Genomic DNA, 21,790 nt, shown 5'->3' with positions numbered 1-21,790 from the left:
CACATCCAAAAACTTTAGGCAGGTGCTCAATCACATAGAGCACTTCACTGTCAATAAGCTAAATTTGGCACACTGCCACTACTGCTCTCCAAGTCAGAGTTTATTAAATTCACGTTTTGACCCTAAAGTCTTCCTCAGGCAAACAAGTGATCAGAAGAGTATATGTGTATGTATATTTGAGACAGTGTATTTTTGTATCAGCTGGTTCTATGGCCTCATAACTTTTTTTTTTTTTGGTTAAGTTTCAAGTTTGTCTAAACGTATTATTTGCCAGTTGTTCATTAAGTTGAAGATGTGTGGCAGAAATTTATGTAATTGTTAAGACCACAACTTGTTTTCCGCATTTTTTTTTCAGGCAGTAAATTCAATATGAAAGTTAAACGTTTTCAGCTAAAGTATTTCGTTATGATCATGCAGATGAGTTTAAATGTTTGCTGTCTTCCAACAGGCCGGACTGATCCTGACCCAAGAACTGACTGTGCCTGTGACGGGCAACCCTTCAAGTTTCTTTGCTGGAAAGCGGGGCTCGTAGAACATTGCTAAGTTTCACTTAACCGGGAAGACGGAAGTCGTCAGGCTGGAGTGCGTCCTGATGGCCGAGTCAGAGACTGACTGTGACACACCAGGTCTCGATACATTGGGATCTGAGTGTGTCATCGCCCATACCCAAGTCGTTGACTTGCATTATGGAGCGGAAACTGAGATTATGACTCAGGAGGATAAAAGACTTGACCTAGAGGCTATACATGGTGATTTAGGGGCAGTGACCTGTGTGGATGTGGTAACAGAGACGGACCATGACTACATTAAATCTGAAATACACCACGATCATCATCAGTACTTCAGCAGTGCAGAAATCAAAGGCAATGAGCATTTGCTCGGTGAGGTGCTGTTGAAGACGGAGATAGATGGTGGAGAACATATCGTAAAGGTGGAGTCAGACCACGGAGGGGAGCTTACAGTGGAGTCAGAGAATGGAGTTATCATCCATGAAGCCCATGGCCTGGAATGCAGTGAGTGTGGGGAGATTTTTGGCTGCATGTCTGATCTGCATGAACACTTTGAAATCCACAAAGCCACTCACCCCTACATTTGCGTCCACTGTGGTGAGAGCTTCGCTGTTGAAGCCAGCCTAAGAAGTCACATGAGGATTCACATGAAAGAGATAAGTTATAACACTGGTCTTGAGATGGTTGGTGCATTCAACTTGAAACCCCACCAGATGATGCACTCTCCTGAAAAGCCACACAGATGCTCTGAGTGTGGCAAAAGCTTCGCTGCTGCCATCACTCTCCGGGAACACATGAAAATGCATTCGGATGACAAACCCTACAAATGCACCCAATGCCGAAAAAGCTTTGTGCGCAGACGCCACTTGAAAAAACATCAAGAGCTGCATGCCCACGACAAGCCGTTCACCTGTCTTCAGTGTGGAAAAGGCTTTACGACGGCTTCTAATCTCAAGCAGCACCAGAAGACTCATGCTGGTGAGAAGCCACACAGATGCACCCAGTGTGGAAAGTGTTTCGCGGCAGCAGCTACGTTGAGAGAGCATCAGAGAATCCACTCAGGGGAGAAGCCCTACAAGTGCACCCAGTGTCGGAAGAGCTTCGTCAGGAAACGCCACCTCAAGAAGCATCAGCTGGTCCATCAGGGTGGAAAGCCCTACCGGTGTTCTCAGTGCGACAAGGGTTTCAACCATTCCTCCTCATTGTCACGACACCACAAGGTCCACCTTGAGGCCAAGATGTTCGCCCAGGCGGATAAGGATTTCCCCTTCGATACTACGCTAAAGAGGGGAATGCACACAGGTGAAAAACCATACAGCTGCAACCATTGTGAGAAGAGCTTCAATCATTCGTCGTCACTATCCAGGCATCAGAGGACTCATTCCGATGGAAAGTCCTACACCTGTGCTCAGTGTGGGAAGAGGTTCAATCATCCCTCTTCTCTCGCGCGGCACCAAAGGGTTCATTTGGAGGATAAGTCAACTTACAGTGCTATTGCAACAGGAAAGGGATTCCCCCACACTACCATCTTGAAACAGAGAATCCTTCAGAGTGAGAAACCATATAGGTGCGATCAGTGTGGAAAGGGTTTCAATCATTCGTCTTCTCTGTCTAGGCATCACAGAATTCATATTGATCAGTAAGCCTGTTTTCTCTCCCACAAGTGGTGCACTACCATTCATTCCATGATTCAGGCCAGCTTGTAATGTTAGAGGGTTTGGCAAAAGATGCAAGAAAATCCAGAAAGTCTGAGTGGAAGTGCTCTGAGCGAACTTGTCAAATCAATTCCTTTGGCTTTTTAAGAGCAATGAATTTCAATTTGGCATGATTGACACCGAAATCCCCTGTGTGATGTTCAAATGACTAGATGCGTACATTAATTCTGGAAAGTGGTGTATGATTAAAACCGTAGACAAAACTTCCTTCATCACTGACTTGTACTTTAAGCTTGAAGTTTATTGAAACCTGGCACAAGTTGGTTTTGAAAGGTAGATAATTTCTGCAAATAGGCCCAATAGACAGCTATTCACTCCCCTACTTTGTATCTTTTCCCAATCTCTGTATCATTAATGGGTTGAGAAACTGATATCATGTGTAAATATATGTTGATTTTCTTTTATATAGCTGTATAGTTGAATAGTGTGCTGTTCTTTTCTGAAAAAAAAAAAAAAATGAGAGCTTGTCTCATGTATGGTCCAGTTAGTCTTATCCATCTCTTGTAGGTGAAGTGGTATGGTGCTTTCAGGGGATGAGACTAGTTTTGAACAAGCTGTCGTATAGAAAGGCTATATTAATTATCATAAACCGTTTATGCTACAAACCAACAGAATTTGCAACACAAAATGGCATATTATTAACTTGACTGACCGCTGGAAGTTCACTCGAGAGCAGCACAAAATTGAGGGGCAAGAAATGTCATCTTTCATGTTGTTAGTTTTCAACACATCTGAATTGTACAGCTGATTTTGTTAAAACAAGTGGACTTGGTACAGCCTAAGTATTCCCCTAAATGTCTTCAGTGCTTCTCCCTGCTACCCACCAATGTTACCAATGACTGACTGCCCATTGAAGATTTGCCCAGTCATTGCTCAAGTCAGACAGCAGTGTATAGCATTTAGTTGTATTCTGGGTACATTTAGCAGAGTATCAACATTTAATAATAAGAATAATAATAGATTGTGTATACTTTAATGCAAATACAAAATATAGCTTGCTTTTTTTTTTTGAGGTTTGTTTGATTTATGTTTCCCTCCCCCTTTAATTCCATGGGTTTGTGCTTTCTATTTACAGTTCTGTGTATGGAGAATATCTTTTTACAAACGGATGTATTTTTTTAATAAGGTTTGGGTAAATGAAAGGGAAATGAAAGGAATACTGTTTTTATGGGAGTGAACGATGTATCGGAACTATTCTTTCTTTTCCATTGGAAAACAATTGTGCTTCATCACTTAGCATAGGTTTATTCATTGTGTTAGTTAGGTGCCTTATTGCATGCCATGTAGAAATATATGCTGAGCTGTAATAGAAAAAAAAAAAGTTTTGGCTCCTGCTCCCTTGTTTATTTACATACTAATCAATGTTTTAATTTGAAATTTTTTTTTTTTTGCTTCTCTGTACGTGAATGTTTACACTGTTACTTCTATCTTTTATTTTACTTGTCTGTCAACAAGCCTCTTTGTAGAATAGAGGCTAAAGAAAGTTACAATTTCATTGATCCTTATGTTGAGTGCCCTCTATAGTAGTCAATTCTTGTCCTAACTGTCCCCATCTTTGAGTGGCTCACATATATGGATAAATAAAGGTTGTTGACTATCAACAGTGTTTTTTCAAGTGTTTTTATAGTACCTGTCTGCTTTCATCAAGGTTTGCTTTAAGTAGTGTATTAATATTTTTTAAAGGGTATTTATCCTGTCATTAAGGAAGATACATTATTGGTGACTCAATATTTTACATTTAATTTGTAGGATTGTTGTTAAAATCTGAAGGTCAGATCATACTAAAAGAGTCCTTGTTGGTAAGGTTATCCTTGTAGCAAAGTAAACAGGAAATATAAGTTTGTGGCTGAAGTGACCTTGTGTTAGATGCGTGTGCGATGCCATCTGCTGGTGTGTTCATCATTCTTCTGTGTGCCTTGCTTTTAGGTTTAAACAGGTTTTGTTTCCAGTGATTGAGATTACATGTATAAATATTTTCTGAACCGGTATAGTGAATTTGCTTTTTCTTGTAGATTTTTTTCCAAAGTCCTGAGCAGTCAGTAAACGCGTTTCTTATGTTGTTGGTGATCATGTTTACTAGAGATGTCAAGTTTCAACAATTCATGTTCGAAGTCTTTTTAAATGTTTTGGAAATGAATTACTTATTCAAGATTACTTTTATGTATTTTCAGCTGAAAATCCTCATTGTTTAAAACCATTGCATTAGTTCCTCATATTCAGTGACCTCACACAAGGTTGGCTTATTTTATGACCAGTTGAGATAATCTTGATGAGAAGAGTAAAGATGAATTTCCTCACTGTTAGTTCTTTCATCATATATTTTTTTCTATTGGGGCTGGAGAATCGTGTGCAAAAGTACGTTTTCTGAATTTAAATGTATGTCTTAGTATTGATACTTTTTGCGAGTGTGGAAGGTTTATTTTTTTATTTATTTTGTTTACACTGAAGATTACTGAGAATCTGCACTAACGCATGGGAAGAGACCTCAGCTATATACCACCCAGTATTCCTTCCTCCATTCAAACTGTGGATTTCAGTTTTGATTTTTTGAAACACAGAAGAATGTTTTCCCAGTTTTGTCTTTTTTGCGAGTCCTTGATCGGTCAAGGTAAGCAATATTGTTGCCATCTAAGTATGTTGTGTAATGTGATGCTTTATAAGTTATTATATATTGTATGTATTCGTTTTCAGATGCTACATCAAGCACATTGAAAATGATACTTTCTACAATGTGAAGTATTTTTGATCATCACTGGAAAATACTTTGGACCTGGATGCTTGAGTTCTTTACATAACCTACAAACAATAGTTCTTGTGGATGTTGGTCTCTCATCTTTACAGCTTCAGATGAATAATCTAACTGAGCTGCAGGAGCTTAGAGTCGGGACAAATAACATCCACTCTATGTCTCTGCCTTCATTCATGAGCACCTTCAAAGACTTCAGTTTACTTGATCTACATGCCAATAATATATCCATCATCAAAACTGATGACACTGCTCTGTTGCGAGAGATCGACAAAAACATGACTTTGATTCTCTCTTTGAATCCGTTATTATGCATTGAACCCGGAGCTTTTAAAGACATTTATCTCAGAGAACTGGACATCCGATCTGCTTTTTTCTTCTGCTGCAGAAAGCTGGTCTAAAATCTCTATATGGTCTTAATGTCAAAAGGCTAATGTTTGGAAAGTACAGGTGTGATTACAAGATTATGTCATCAGATGCACACTATTTAGATGGTCTTTGCTTTATTAATGTTCATGAGGTATATTATTACATGAAAGAAAGGCATGTTGTGCCAGTTCATATATTTCACTGTATGATAAACACCACAGTTGTAGCTGTGAAGGGTGGGATAACTTGTGAAATAGTGAATGTGCCATTTAATGGAATCAAGGAGCTTTATTTGATTTCCAATCAATTAGATAATATGCCAGTTTAGTAACTTTCACATCTCCATACTTTTGAAAAACTAGTATTTACAGACAGCGTTACAACCCAAATTCCAGACTTCATAGACATGCCTAAGAGTTAAAACCAAATTACTTCAACATCATGCTGCACATTTTTTTCTGGGACCCCTGAATTGAGGTATTTAAATTTGAGTCTAAATCCACAAATTGGTCTTTTTGTAGGACCATTTGATGGACTTGATTCCCTTGAGATTCTAGATGTCCATCATACAAGGGTTATAGGTATGGGATACCTCTCACTTTTGAGGTATTTGGATGTTTCTTATTCAGGTATCAACTTTGTTAACATATATTGCTTTTATGGGCTAATCTTAAAATGGCCGGCAATACTTTTCAGGGTGATGTAGCAAGATATTTATTTAATAATCTTACTTTTCTGGAGCACCTTGACATGTCATACTGTCGTGTGATAGAGTTATATACAAGCTCAATCAAAAATCTCCAAAGGCTTAGACTTTTAAATTTGAGAGGAAACAATTTAATGACTATAGATTTTCTGGTCCTCCCAATCCCAAACCTGAAACAATTATCATCACTTTATGTCGATAAAAACAGCATTGCTAGCATCCCACTTCATGTTCTCCAAAATTTGCCCACAAACCTTTTAGAGTTTGATTTATCCTCTAACCCCATTGATTGCTCCTGCTCCCAGACAGATTTTATTTCATGGATTTCCCAAAATCAGAACATTTTGAAGCAACCAAAAAATATTTTCTGTAAAACCTTTTTACCAAGCTCAGATTTTAGAGCGACAGACTTTGACATTGACAGCTGTGTGCACAAGAAAAGACTCACAATTGTTTTATCGGTATGTTTTGTTATAGTAGTAGTTCTTTTATCACTCTTGGTTTATAGGTTTCAGTTTTATCTTCAGTATTGCTGTATTTTACTGAGCGGCTACAGATCACCTGGACAGGAAGAATGTTCCTATGACGCATTTGTGATTTTCTCCAGCTATGATGAAGTCTGGGTCATGAATGAACTGATGGAGAATCTGGAGAATGGTGTTCCACCGATTCAGCTTTGCCTTCATATGCGCGACTTTCAAGCAGGGAAGTCCATCGCCTCCAACATTATCGATGAAGGGATAATGGGCAGTCGAAAAATCATTGTGGTCGTGTCTCAACACTTCATTGATAGTTCCTGGTGTCGCTTTGAGTTTGAATTAGCTCAGTCTCGCTTTATGATGGAGCGCAATGCCAACATCATCATCATCATTCTGGAAGATGTGGAAGAGAGGAAGACTAAGAAAGTGTTTGGACTTCATAAGCATCTGAAAAAGAACACATATCTAAAATGGAGCAGAGACACTTTGAGTAAAATGAGATTCTGGATACGCCTCAGGAAAGCTATTATTGCCACAAACCAATAATATACTGTATATGTTTTAAATAGATAAACTCATTTTCAACCAAAGTTTTAAAGAAGAATTATTGCATTTTATGTTGTGTTAAACCATTTTCCCATGTCTGAGCTTCTTTTAAAAACTACAAGTAAAGAGCTTTCAGTGCATCATGGGAATGCACGTTGGAAATTATTAACTTCCCTTTTTGAAACAAAACCAGAAGTGAGAGATGTTTGCAAACATGCAATACTTAGACAACAGAGAATAATCAGATTTATGTCAAATGTGATATTAATTGAAACCGCTTCACACTCACTGATGTGTGAATTGAATTAATATTCAAGATCTAATGATAGAAAACGTCTTAGTTTGCTGTAGGATCTAGAATCTCCTGTCTAACAGTTTGTTCTTTGTCACGTTAAGTTTTCCAGATCTCATGCAAGATTATTTCTAACAATGATCGTGACATTTGGGGAACGGATGATTTTCCTATGCTTAATCTTAATTTTGGTGAATGCTGGACAAGGACAGGAATGTACCACGGTAAGAACAACCTAGTTCATATTTATATGTTTTATTTGGTTTTAATTACGTTTAGTTTATGTGGGCCCAATAATTAGTTCAGTAGTATTTTGTAGTAGTGTTACTGATATTATTCTAGTGAGCTAAAGTGTTATAAACATGCAGAACTACAGAACTTTGGTATAAATTTGATTCGTTCTCTTGAAATTTTTATTTTTTCAATGTCCCAAAAAACTAAATATTGTATTATATTATATATCTATTAGTAAAGTAAAAAGGCCTTGGTCTCTCTAAGACAGAAAACAAAGTTATAAAAATAAAAAGACCAAAAGTAAGTTGAAGTAAAAAATAAAATAAAATGGTAATTTCCTGTGTCTTTCTTTTATTTCTAGATAATAAAGAATAGGGAGTACTCATGTTCTGGGAAGAATTTGACTCAAATTCCCAGCAGTCTTCCCTTCACTGTGACGTCTCTGGATTTCAGTTTCAATTTCTTGAGCTCTTTACAAAAGTGTGTATTTCCTGTATTGTTGAATTTAGAAGTCTTGGATCTCACAAGGTAAATAAACAATCATGAATCATTATGTGTTACAATTAAAACATGTTAGCCATTTTTCAAATGTACTCATTTTTTTTTCTTTTTGTCTTTCAGATGCCACATCAAGCACATTGAAATTGATACTTTCTACAATGTGAAGAATTTGATTACTTTGATTCTCACAGGAAACCCTATTACATACTTTGGACCTGGATGCTTGAATTCTGTAAATAACCTACAAAAACTATTTCTTGTGGATGTTGGTCTCTCATCTTTACAGCTTCAAATAAATAATCTAACCGAGCTGCAGGAGCTTAGAGTCGGGACAAATAACATCCAGTCTATATCTCTCCCTCCATTCTTGAGCACCTTCAAAGACTTCAGTTTACTTGATCTACATGCCAATAATATATCCATCATCAAAACTGATGACACTGCTCTGTTGCGAGAGATCGACCGAAACATGACTTTGATTCTCTCTAGGAATCCATTATTACACATTGAACCCGGAGCTTTCCAAGGCATTTATCTCAAGGAATTTCACATACAATCTGCCTTTGTTTCATTAGATGCACAAAAGGAGTGTTTAGAAGCTCTTGCTGGTCTTAGTGTGGATAAGTTGTTCATTGGTAGTTACAGAATGCAATGGAAAGTCAAGGTGTCAGATGCGAGTTATCTTGATGGTCTTTGCTCAGTTAATTTCAATGAAATATATTTTGTTCTGAAAGAATGGTCTGACTCTGAAATACACTTGTTCCGCTGTATGATCAATGCAACAAAATTCACAGTGAAAAGAGGATATTTCAAAAGCATGGACTATACTCAATTTCACCATCTTAAGGAGCTGTATTTAGGCCACACTTCATTATCTGTTGTACCATTTATTTCACACATACCTAGCTTAGAAAAATTAGTGGTGAAGAATAATAGACCCATGACCTTTAATGGTATCAATGATTTGCCTCTTCTTCAGTTTGTAGATTTGAGTGGAAACTTTTTGATTATGAAGGACTGCTGTTCCCAATTTTTTCAAAGGACACCAAATATTCGTTACATGAACCTTAGTCAAAACTCGGAGATAGGGATGATTGATAAGCCATTTTCTGGATTAGACTTGCTTGAAGTATTGGACCTCCACCGTACACAACTAATCCTATTTTTTTACTTTGGATTTTTACATGGTCTGAAAAATTTAAAGTATCTGGATATTTCTTACACAAGTATTACTTTCACAAGACAAATTTTTTTTCAGAACATGAACAATTTGACTGTGCTTAAAATGGCGGGAAACAGTTTTCGTGGTGATGCATTGACTTACCTCTTACAAAATCTAACAGGCTTGGAGGTTCTTGATATCTCACACTGTGGCATTGAAGAAATCTCCAGAAGAACTTTTACTGGCACACAGAAAATACGGCATTTATGTTTAAGTCAAAACAAGTTAATGATTTTGGATTTTCTGGCCCAACCAGAACTAAATCCCCTTACATCACTTTATGTCGATAAAAACAGCATTACTAGCATCCCACTTCATGTTCTCCAAAATTTGCCCACAAACCTTTTAGAGTTTGATTTATCCTCTAACCCCATTGATTGCTCCTGCTCCCAGACAGATTTTATTTCATGGATTATCCAAAATCAGAACATTTTGAAGCAACCGAAAAATATTTTCTGTAAAACCTTTTTACCAAGCTCAGATTTTAGAGCGACAGACTTTGACATTGACAGCTGTGTGCACAAGAAAAGACTCACAATTGTTTTATCGGTATGTTTTGTTATAGTAGTAGTTCTTTTATCACTCTTGGTTTATAGGTTTCAGTTTTATCTTCAGTATTGCTGTATTTTACTGAGCGGCTACAGATCACCTGGACAGGAAGAATGTTCCTATGACGCATTTGTGATTTTCTCCAGCTATGATGAAGTCTGGGTCATGAATGAACTGATGGAGAATCTGGAGAATGGTGTTCCACCGATTCAGCTTTGCCTTCATATGCGCGACTTTCAAGCAGGGAAGTCCATCGCCTCCAACATTATCGATGAAGGGATAATGGGCAGTCGAAAAATCATTGTGGTCGTGTCTCAACACTTCATTGATAGTTCCTGGTGTCGCTTTGAGTTTGAATTAGCTCAGTCTCGCTTTATGATGGAGCGCAATGCCAACATCATCATCATCATTCTGGAAGATGTGGAAGAGAGGAAGACTAAGAAAGTGTTTGGACTTCATAAGCATCTGAAAAAGAACACATATCTAAAATGGAGCAGAGACACTTTGAGTAAAATGAGATTCTGGATACGCCTCAGGAAAGCTATTATAGATCATTGATCTAGGCAAATATGTACTGTGAATATGTGTAATGTGAAATCAAATCAGCTGTTACTTCAATTTAAACAAATAATGTAAAGTGGACTTATTGCATTGAGCTGTTCTTGGTAAGCACCTCTCTCTTGAAAGAAAGGTGAGAAGTGAAAGTTGCATGCACACATGAATAAGTGAGAATGCAGTATCAACAAAACTATATTAAACACTAATGTTTACTATTGTATAATATAGCCGCTCGTGGCCTAATGGTTAGAGAGTTGGACTCTCAATTGAAAGGTTGTGAGTTTGAGTCTCGGGCCGGCAGGAATTGTGGGTGGGGGGAGTGCATGTACAGTGCTCTCTCCACCCTCAATACCACGACTTAGGTGCCCTTTAGCAAGGCATCGAACCCCCAACTGCTCCCTGGGCGCCGCAGCATAAATGGCTGCCCACTGCTCCGGGTGTGTGCTCACAGTGTGTGTGTGTGTGTGTTCACTGCTCTGTGTGTGTGCACTTCGGATGGGTTAAATGCAGAGCACGAATTCTGAGTATGGGTCACCATACTTGGCTGAATGTCACTTCACTATTGTTTTTTTTTGTGGTAAGTTCCTGGTTTAGTGCTTGACAACTCTGTAGCTGAGTTTCCAACCTTTGGACTGTAGTTTGCTCTTTTTCACTTGATTATGCATTAGGAGTTTCACAGCTCTCTATCTCTGAAAATAGATCATAGCTCATATGAATTATAAAGATATGAAATAGCTCATATGAAATGTCAAACAATATTTATTCATTTATTATTTTTCATTTTTTGGCTTTCAGATGTCATGCAAATTATATTGATGGGAAGAATTTACTTAGATTTTCACCTGTTACATATTTTAGACCTGGATGCTTGAATTGTCTGTAAATGAAACTTCCTCTGAGCTTTGATGTAGATATGCAAATATATGCTTATTTACTTAAAAAAAACTGTTAAGCTGTTGCATGTGTACATTTATTCAGTTGTGCAAAAATGCTTTGTTTACTTACAAAGCATAAACGTTTTTGAACCTGACATCATAAAAAAGTACAGCTGAAACCGTAGACTTTTACTTCCCCTTATGGTTCACCATCAACACAATGACCTTGTGTGTGTGTTAAGGGTGTACTCACACTAGCCAGTTTGAACCGTGCCCGAGTGCGTTTGACCACCAAAGCGCGTTTCGTTTGACTAGTGTGAGTGCTCCGAACCGTGCCCGGCTCGATTAGCCGGCCCTGGCCCGCTTGGAAGAGGTGGGCCAGAGCACGGTTCAGTTGGACTCGGGCGCGGTTCGCATGCAGTGTGAGCGCTAACCGTGCTGGACAGTGTTGCCAGATTGGAAATGTCCAAGTATCGTACCAGAAGTTCAAAATTATCGTATTTGGAAGAAAATTATCGTACACGAGTCAAAAGTGTTATTTATCTATTCTAAACCAAGAACATTTTGACACGACCTGCAAATTACCAGAATAGATAACAAGGCGTATTGTTGGACAGAAGCAGTGAGAAAAAATACATACCATTATTTGCAGTGACTGTCTGCGTCGCGGCGCATATTAAAACATATTAAAATGATTTTTAACCCTTGCTTTGTCGCGTCCAGTGAAGAAAGAATTTAGCTGTTGCTGCGTGGTGCAGTTAACTCCACATCTGAGCCGCTGTCATCGGAATCCTGCGTATTGCCACATGTTGATGTTCATGGACCGCAACTAGTTCTCATTGGCTTTAAAGCAGGGCACTCTCCTACATTCTTAACACACCCTCAGGTGCACATGAACGCATTTATAGTGTCTGTAATGAGCCGATTTCTTGTATGAGTAAAGAACCCCTATGACTGCAACTACTATCATTACAATTTTCACAAAATTCTAAAATTATCGTACATTACGGGATTTTTTTCATTATTGATCGTACATCGTACAGAGGTAAAAATTATCGTACAAATACGATAATTATCGTACGTCTGGCAACACTGGTGCTGGAGCACGGAATAGGACGCGTGGCGTCACGGTTTTGCGACGCTCCAAAAGTGCAGCTGCAAAGTCCTTGCTGCACTTCAGCTGGTACCTTGCAAACCTCCTCATACGAGCAGTACGATTACGTGAAAATTTTCGCGCCACTACACATCTGTTTAACAACAGGCTGTGAGAGGGCTGTGGACCACCGTGGACCAAACGACACAAAATTATCCACAAAGAAAACAGAGCGATGGACTCCATTGTGTTCAAAGAGCGCCGCTCTTCCTGTTTATCCCGAAACCGTCGCGCACCATAACGACGTAAGCGTGCTCCGGCACGAATGCTGAAACCCTATGTGAGTGCAGGCAAGAGGGGGAGTGGGGAGGGGGGACAATGGTACTCGGGCCCGGTTCATGGCAACCGTGCCTAGTGTGAGTAGTTTGCAATGTTTACATTACAAAATTCACATATTTGCTTTTCTCTTTGTTCTAACATCAGCTGTCACTTGTGTATTCAGGAGGTGTTACCCTAACCTGGTAAACTGGTTTATCACACATGCTTCACATTTCTCTATTTAATGGATGTGTCAGTACAGTTTCATTGAAACTACATTTTACTGCTTGTCTTTGGATTATGCCAAGAGAGTTTAAACATGTCTGGAAGCAGTACAGCAAACCAAAGCCGTTACAGCACTCTGGAGAAACCCCGACGGTCTGGAAGATACAGCAGCTCCAGCAGTCGGAACAGCTCTAGAGAAGTGCTGTGTGATTTTTGTCTGGCTAAGAAGAACAAGGCAGTGAAGTCGTGTCTTACGTGCTTAACCTCCTTTTGTGAGACACATCTCCAGGCTCATTATGAGTATCCAGCTCTCATGAAACACAAACTGGTGGTGGCAACAGGGCAACTGCGTGAGAAGATCTGCGCGGAACATGATAAACTCATGGAGGTTTTCTGCCGTTCTGACCAAGCATGCGTTTGTGTTTTGTGTATCATGGAGGAACACAAAAAACATGATATTGTTTCAGCAGCTGCTGAAAGGACAGAAAAACAAGTGAGCTTATCAGCAAAGAGAAAATTGAATGCCATGAAGAATGCAACTCAGTACAACTAAATCATGTTCTAAATCAACCGATCAACGTCTCACCAATGTGAATTTATTTTTTCAACAGAAACAGCTTGGGGTTAAACTAACGGCATCACAGCAGAAAACTGAGGAAAGATTAAAGAAATGGCAAGATCTCAGGCAGGCAGTGGCCTCCCTAAAAGTGAGGATTTTAGAATTTTCTGTTCATATCTGTTACTTAATTGCTCAAGTTTAATAAACTGATGCTACAGTAAGGTTTATTTGTTGTAATAAATTAATGCATTAGGTCAGGGTCAGTGGGGTTTGTGCGGAAATGCAGGGACTCTGAGAGTTAATGAACCGCTAATAATGAATTGAATCATAAAAATGTCATTTGAATATAAAAACAACCAAAATAGAAAATGTACTTAAAAAAAAAAGAAAAGTAAGAACTATTCGATTTGTTTACCTGCATGTCATTTGACTTTTAACCGACATCGAGAACTGTGAACAAATGTGTTGATGCAACTGTGTTGTTCAATTATCGAAACACTACCTCATAATCTCAGGTGATTCCTCAACTAACATTTTTGGTCAAAGGGGTTCTGTTTAAAAAAACAAAACAACAACAACAAAAACAAAATAACAAAAACAAAAAAACCTTTGGGAATCCCTGCACCAGTCCTTAACATTTAAACATCAATTAAAGTATCATGAATAAACATGAATTAAACATGAATAGGTTTATAAATTAAATGAATTACTGAAGTACTTTAAAATTATTAAGTCATGAGATTTTAAAAAAAAGGCTCTTTAGATAATTAAATGTTTTTAAGAACTGTCCACTAAAAGGTTCTTTAGGGAATCCCAAAAGGTTCTTGGCTATGGCATCACTACACGTGTTCATTTAGCTCACTGTGCTGTTTCTTGCTTACCAGTTTATTAAACGTTAGAATGGTGCATTGGATCTGTTCCATCTCTTAAAAGTGAGGTAGCATTTGAATGTGTAAAGGAAAAATGTGAATAATAGTCCCTATCTCATCCATGCTATTTTTTCTCATTGCAGCATTCATCTCAGAATGTACTGGATGAAAATGAGCGTATTTTTGCTGAACTGCTGCGGGCACTGGAGAGGAGGCATGGAGAAGTGAAGGAGATGATCCGAGCCCAGGCAACTCTACTGCTGACACGTGCCGAAGGACACCTGGCCAGGCTGGAGGAGGAGATTACATTACTGAGAAAGAAACACAATGACCTGGAGCAGCTGTCCCAATCCGACGATCATATCCATTTCTTACAGGTATTGTTAAAAAAGCGCTGTGGCCCAAAAAGCATTTGCATTTGTTTCCTACAGATAAAATAACATATCTGCTTATTCTCCCCTAGAGCTGGCAGTCTTTTTCTGCTCCTTCTGGATATGAAGACTTGTCTAAGGTGACATTAGCCCCTCATCACACTTTTGACAATGCAAAGAAAGCCATATTTGACCTGAAAGTGCAATTAGAAGACATAAGCAAAGAAGAACTGGACAAAATCTCATCAGCAGGTACTCAAAACCCTCTATTACAATTACATAAATAAAAACAATAATAATGTGAAATATTACTACAATTTAATAAGACTGTTTTCTATTTTAATATATTTTAAAATTACATTTTGTCCTGTGATGCCAAAGCTGAATTTGTTTGAGTATCAGTCTTCAGTGTCACATGATCTTTTAGAAATCATTCTAATATGCTAATTTGCTGTTCAAAAGCAGTTCTTATTATTATCAGTGTTGAAAACTATTAATCATTAACAGTTAATACTTTGTGGAAACAATGATACACTTTTTTAATTATTTGATTATTAGATGAATAAGAAGTTCAAAAGAACTGCATTTGTTTCAAATAAAAATCTTTTGTAACATTATAGATGTCTTTACTGTCTTTTTTGATCAATATAATGTATCATTGCTAAATAAAAGTGTTTTAATTTATATTTAAAATAAACCTTACGGACCCCAAACTCTTGAACGGTTGTGTATATTTTGTATAATATGTTTACAAATACATCTTCTTCATCTGTAGTGAAGGAGGTTAAAATTCTCCAGACTCTGGATCCTGCAAAAAGGGAGGAGTTCTTAGAATGTAAGTTTAAATCAATATAATCAACAGTGAGACAGTCATGTTATATATATATATATATATATATATATATATATATATATATATATAATTTTTTTTTTATTTTTTTTTTATTTTTTTTTTAATGTGGATTAATTTAACAACACCACTTTTCAATCTAGATTCCTGTCAGCTCTCAATGGATCCTTCAACAGCCCACCCAAACCTGCACCTGTCAGACAGAAACACAGTGGTGCGGATGAACAATGAGCCAAAGTCGTACCCGGAGCATCCTGATCGCTTCGAATACTGGCAGCAGGTGCTGTGTAAAGAGGGGCTGGCCGGCGGTCGCTACTACTGGGAAGTGGACTGGAGTGGCACAGAAACAGACATCGCTGTGACTTACAGGGGGATTCAGAGGAAAGGAAATGACTACGTTGGCAGCTTTGGGGGGAGTGACATGTCTTGGAGTTTGTACTGCTCTGAATCCAAGTACTCTTTCGTACATAACAGCAAAAGAACAACTATTCCTGTCCCCAGTTCTTCCAGGATAGGGGTGTATGTAGATTACGAGGCTGGAACAGTGGCATTTTACAGTGTGTCTGACACAATGAAGCTCTTGCACAAGGTTCAAGCTAAATTTACTGAGTCCCTTTACCCTGGCCTTGGAGTCTGGGGATATGGGACTACAGTACGGCTGTATATATAAAGTACAATAGTTGGTTGAATAGAATGTGGTTCTTCTATATTTATTTTATCTTAGTTATCATTTTAGTAAATTCAGTGGGAACATGAATTACTTTCCTTCCCTCTTTGGGCATCTAAAATATGAACCACAGACACTCAATCTGATGTATAGGCCTACATATCATATAACCGTCAATGTTCACTATCAGCAGTGGGTGATCTTAAAAATAGTAAAAAACTGATTTTTTTTCAGCTCATTGATTTTATTTACTTGGTTTAAAGTACTCTAGGCCAACACTGACCCCCATCGGAAACACAAACACTGGGTATATTTTGTATGCTATTTTACACAATAAAGTAAGAATCAAAATACATCAAAATAGGGCCTTCTTTTTTATTCAAAAAACATCCACTAGACGGAGCCATTACAATTTTATTGAAGGTAAGAGATTTGTAATACTTTTTTTTTCTTAATAAAACCGAGGTAAGCAACTCTTGTGTTTTGTTTTGTGTATTGTGTTTTATTTGGCATTTGCACATTTTAAAATGTATAACAATAACCGATATCATGTCAGGCTTAAGAAATTTGCTTAAATGAGGCAAACTTTTCACAATCAGTATCTACATTCACTGACTCATACATCACTCCTTCTTTTGACCATGTGTTCTTATCCATGAATATTATTTTCTTCAATTGCACATAGCGTCAGCTGGTTACATCAGAACATCAAAAGAACAAAGAAAGATGAAACACGCAGCAGTGTGAACACTGATTAGTATTGCTAGTATGAAGCAGTGGATTGTGGTACTGTCTCTGCATAGTACAGCTGTGAAATCGTGTTTTCTTCAGATTGGTTGTGGCTAATGGCAAATTGTAGAAATAGAAACTGACCATACTTATAGTTGAGGTTTGTTTTTATAGGCTGTTGTGTGGGCAGAATATGTTTTGGTAACAGCTATTCTGAAATTCTGACCAACCTTGCAGTAGGATGACTGTTAGCTGTGATGCTTGTCTGATAAAAAAAATGCTTTTTAGACAAGATGAGTAATGCATTGAACATAACATCAGTAGCACATCTAATCAGAGGGGAACTCCTATCAGAATGCACTAAAACTCTAATATAAGTATTTACATCATGCATAGCATATCTTGTCAAGCAGAACAAAACATCAGGATGTACAACCACATTATTAAGTACAAGTTGCAGCTTTCATAGACAAGACATACATATTATAATGATAATAATATGTTCATTCAACAAGATTGTTTAGCTAACCTATTCTGTCACTTGTAATGGTTTACTACAGAGGTTGCTCAACTGTGATGCAATGATGTCTGAGGCCTAAAAAAGCATTGCACTCATTGCACAGTTTTTCAAGACATCAGCTGGTCAACATAGTTTCCTTTTAAACAGAAACCGTCTGGTGTTAAGTTTGAAAGGAAAAATAAGCAGTTTCTGACTTGAAGATAACAAGATGACAGTTGATCATTATTATTTAAGACACTGGTTAAAGTCAAAACACTTACATTGTGCATTCTTTCCTATTCCTTTAGTTGATTTTTTTTTTTACAATTATTATTACATATTATATTATTAGCATGACAATTTGAGTGGAAAGTTAAATTTTAGTTAACATTAAGTAACGTGAATCACATCTGAAGATGGCTGAAAGTGTCAGGGATGTGTATTATCACAGATGATAATTAAGAACAGCCAAATCAATTATCAGTAACTCAATTAGATAATTTTCAGCAAGTACGTTATGACTCATGACATAACATCAAGTTATCACTTCAAGCTACATATCTCACATAATGTACAAAGGCTTCTGCATCAAACAAAGACTGTACATATTAAATGTAATGAATTAGTCTGCTTCAAGTACAGTACATGTAGGCCTTAGCAAGGATCATGATTAACCATGATTGAGATGTTCTATATCTATAATAAAACAATCTAAAAAAAATAAACAACATAAAATGCAACGTAAAACACCTTATATGTAGCCTACATATATTACAAAATCTATTTAAATAAAATATTTTGGGAACGTCTTTTTTACCGCGTCAAGTGCGACTGTACAAAAACATGATTTGAAGTTTTACTCATAAAACTACAGGCAGTGTTGGGAAGGTTACTTTGGAAATGTAATAGGTTACAGATTACAAGTTACCCTGTTTAAAATGTAATAGTAGTGTAACTTTTTCAATTACTTTATTAAAGTAATGTAACGAATTACTTTTGAGTACTTTTTGATTACTTTTCTAAATTTGTGAAAATTAAAGAATAATAAATAAAAGCATATACATCAACTTAAATACAGTTATCTAATAAGCATGTGACATATTCTGTGTAATAAACTCCTGAAACATTGGTGTTTTTTTTAACTGCTGTATCTCTGTATATGATGATAGTTTTCTCAAAATAAGTAAAATGCACATGAAGTGACACAGAGCAGTTCTAGAAATTATGTTTATGTGCTCGTTTACTCCTATATTGAGGCGGCAGAGGTTGAAAACACTGCGAGCTTCAGTAGGCCTATGTGTAGAAAATGAAACCATTTCTTTGCCATTAATTTACAGGAGGGGCGGACTGGGAAAAAAAATCAGACTGGAAAATTCAAACTCATACAAACAAATTCATGGACAAAACTATTTTTTATCTATTTTTAATCTTTAATTTGGGGACATGCAAAATAATTAAAAGTTCTCTCCTGAACTGCACCTTCACTTTCATTTTTCTCTTCAGTTTCTTTATTTTGCCCTGTTATGCATCTCTCTCATGACTTTAATACTCAAGATTGAACAAAACTATACTTTACAATACAATACTCTACAATACTACAATATCTTTATAGAAAAATCCTAATACTGTACACGAGTCATATTTTTCCCTTACAAAAATTAACCATGCTTTTATTAGCCTATATAAAAGTAAAATAACCTTGTTTAATTTTTTTTTTTTTTGCAAATGGATTTGTATTTATTTTTAAATAAATACATTTGTAAAATAATTTTACATTTTTGGTTATCACAGTTAAACAATAGTAACCATTTTTTCTGGATTTATAGTTAAAGATTAAAATGTTAATTTTCGTAAGGGTTGTGTTGTTGTCTGTCGTAGCTCCCCCTAAACCTATAAAAAAATCTGATTTTTTTTTCAGCTAAATTACTACTGTAACATTACAACAGATAATAATTATGTCCTTTATATAGTATTTTGAGTGATGAATGATGAGCAACGTGCTGCTGCTTGATTAAATAAAATAAAAAAACAAAGACAAAAAAGCATCTTTACAGATGAAACTGACCTGAAACCCTGAACAGTAGTTCTGCTTCTCTGCTCCAGCAGTCCACTCTACTCTCTCTCTCTCTCTCTCTCTCTCTGTCTCTCTCTCTCTCTCTCTCTCTCTCTCTCTCTCTCTCTGTCTCTCTCTCTCTCTCTCTCTCTCTCTCTCTCTCTCTCTCTCTCTCGCATTGATTACTCGGAGTCTGATCCAAACCGTTTGGCGGAGCCGCGGAGAGCGCGCGAGTCATGACTAACACTTCATGATTTATTAAAAATTTAATTATCAAATGGCCAATTCGCAAATGATCGCTTTAGTACATTCGGCAGGCAATTATACAATAATGATATTAAATAGTTGGGCAAAATCGGCTGCCAGGTCACCGGGAATTGTCCCGGTTCTCCCGGTGTCCAGTCCGCGCCTGATTTCCACGGACACGCAGAATGTGCAAGTCATATATTGCACTTTTGGGGCTTAATATTCACAGACACTAGTCCATGTCATGTTTTGATTCAAGTGTACTGACCTACTTTTGATTTAGTCATCCAAAATGTGGCATATTCCATCCGCGTTAGGCATTCCGTTTTTATGACTGGATTCTACGAACCAGACTGTAGCCTATTTCCGCATCCCGGAAATTATTAGGGCGGTATGTCTCAGAATAGTCAGTGCAATTTGGGAAAGAAATCAGTTAAATCTGTATGTGGATGCGTGTAAAAATTCAAATGTAATCCCCTTTGTAATCGTTAAAAATTTCATAAGTAACTGTAATTTAATTACTCATTTTTTCGTAGTAACTGTAACTAATTACAGTTACAATAATTTTGTAATTAAATTACGTAACGCCGTTACATGTAACTAGTTACTCCCCAACACTGACTACAGGCCTATACATATAACTACACTTCTCTATAAAACCACGTTGAATGTAGCCTAATATAGATGTTTAATGTAAATTAAATGCTTTTTATCTTTTTTAAATTTATCTCTAGTGGTTTTTGTACATCGTTTCACTTCAAAATTACAAACAATTTGTTCAGTGAATCAGGATGTGTGTGTGTGTTGTGTCAGGAGGCGGAGCTGTGCGAACAGCTGAACTGTTTAAAGTGCGCGTTCAGTCCACACGGCGGGACAGGGACACTGAGATAGACAGAGCAGGACGTCCGAGAGGAGCGAGGTTCTGCAAATCTGTCGAAAACTCCGAGAACGAAGGACCTTACATAGCCGCTGTGTTTTGGATGATTGAGGATCAACGATAAACCTGTAGCGGTTTACTGGTGATTGATGCAGTCCGCTCCTGAACAGCCTGCGCTCCGTCTGAGGGTCTAATAACAAAAGCTGGGAGACGCGTCTGCTCTCCCCTGTCACAGTGGGAAGGTGAGACACAGTGTCCACACTCTACACTAAACACACGGCTCTTACAATTACGTTAAGCTGCAACTTCAATCAGCCGTTTTGCCTTGTTACCAAAAGGAAGTACTTCTACATGCTACAGTTTTCAATCACAGGCAAGTTTATTCATTCAAATGCACACCCGCTAGACATGCAGCAGTTATTCCAGGCATCGAAATCTTCTGTTGTTTCTGCAGCTCCAGAGAAGAGCATACACAGAAGCAAAGATATAAACTTATATAGTAGGCTACATAATAATGCATATGTAAATAAGAGTATAAAAGTGTAAACATTTGTGCCAACAGCTTGGCAAACAGGTAGGTATGCATCGTGAAATAGTGCAATATCAAATGTCCAAAATGCCAGGGAACAGTCTAGGGAACTGTTTATCATGTTTTTGTCATTGAAAAGATGATTTATTTTGCATTGCAGATATGATCTTTAAGATAAGCCAGTTTGGGGTCATGCAACAATTATAAATGCACATTGACGAGCAGAGGGAGGCTGGCGAAGGAGAAAGAAGTGGATTTTTTGAGGGGAGCAGGAGAGGACCGTGTGCTGGAGATGTCTCTGTGGATGATATTACCTGTCAGCCTCCCAGCTCTGACCATCACTGGAATATGGGTTGTGTAAGTCATCATGAATCATGATCTGGATCCATACCTATTATGGATAAAAAGTGCAGATGTCATGTATGCTTTGATTTAAGATTGCATAGCTTTATGGTCTAGCAGAATAAATGGATGTAGCTTTTATTTGTCACAGATTGTTTTAATAGTGCGATGTAACCAGTACCCAGCTAACAAAAAAGGATGTTTACTAACATTCCCATTAAGTTATATAAAAAACATTATTTCTGAACTATCCTAACATTTA

The 21,790-nt window shown here is 37.4% G+C and overlaps 4 protein-coding genes and 1 pseudogene across 4 annotated transcripts in view; all 5 read left to right on the top strand.

Moving 5' to 3' along the window:
• The first annotated feature begins 592 nt into the window (after positions 1 to 592).
• On the top strand, positions 593 to 2,152 carry LOC132110342 (zinc finger protein 501-like). The gene has a single exon (XM_059516885.1). It carries the CDS (start codon positions 593 to 595, stop codon positions 2,150 to 2,152), a length of 1,560 nt encoding a protein of 519 aa, XP_059372868.1.
• A 2,526-nt stretch (positions 2,153 to 4,678) lies between these two features.
• LOC132110862 (toll-like receptor 4) lies at positions 4,679 to 7,088 on the top strand (annotated as a pseudogene).
• Positions 7,089 to 7,472: 384 nt separating this feature from the next.
• LOC132110861 (toll-like receptor 4) lies at positions 7,473 to 10,613 on the top strand. The gene is made up of 3 exons (XM_059517884.1): positions 7,473 to 7,586; positions 7,958 to 8,124; positions 8,218 to 10,613. Exons 1-3 carry the CDS (start codon positions 7,500 to 7,502, stop codon positions 10,424 to 10,426), a joined length of 2,463 nt encoding a protein of 820 aa, XP_059373867.1. The 5' UTR covers positions 7,473 to 7,499; the 3' UTR covers positions 10,427 to 10,613.
• A 2,391-nt stretch (positions 10,614 to 13,004) lies between these two features.
• Positions 13,005 to 16,256, top strand: LOC132110341 (tripartite motif-containing protein 16-like). The gene is made up of 6 exons (XM_059516884.1): positions 13,005 to 13,430; positions 13,549 to 13,644; positions 14,509 to 14,742; positions 14,829 to 14,988; positions 15,512 to 15,571; positions 15,730 to 16,256. Exons 1-6 carry the CDS (start codon positions 13,032 to 13,034, stop codon positions 16,254 to 16,256), a joined length of 1,476 nt encoding a protein of 491 aa, XP_059372867.1. The 5' UTR covers positions 13,005 to 13,031.
• A 4,392-nt stretch (positions 16,257 to 20,648) lies between these two features.
• The window catches only part of zgc:154058 (Transmembrane protein 150A-like), a 30,377-nt gene continuing 29,235 nt past the window's right edge, over positions 20,649 to 21,790 (top strand). The window contains exons 1-2 of the mRNA XM_059517883.1: positions 20,649 to 20,899; positions 21,347 to 21,543. Of these exons, the coding sequence (XP_059373866.1) occupies positions 21,479 to 21,543 (65 nt within the window). The 5' untranslated portion in view covers positions 20,649 to 20,899; positions 21,347 to 21,478. The remainder of the gene's footprint in view (positions 20,900 to 21,346; positions 21,544 to 21,790) is intronic.

Source organism: Carassius carassius, chromosome 30 (assembly GCF_963082965.1).
Source record: "Carassius carassius chromosome 30, fCarCar2.1, whole genome shotgun sequence".
Classification (NCBI taxonomy): domain Eukaryota; kingdom Metazoa; phylum Chordata; class Actinopteri; order Cypriniformes; family Cyprinidae; genus Carassius; species Carassius carassius.
The sequence above is the reverse complement of the archived record's forward strand: the minus strand, read 5'-3'. Positions and strand labels throughout refer to the sequence as shown.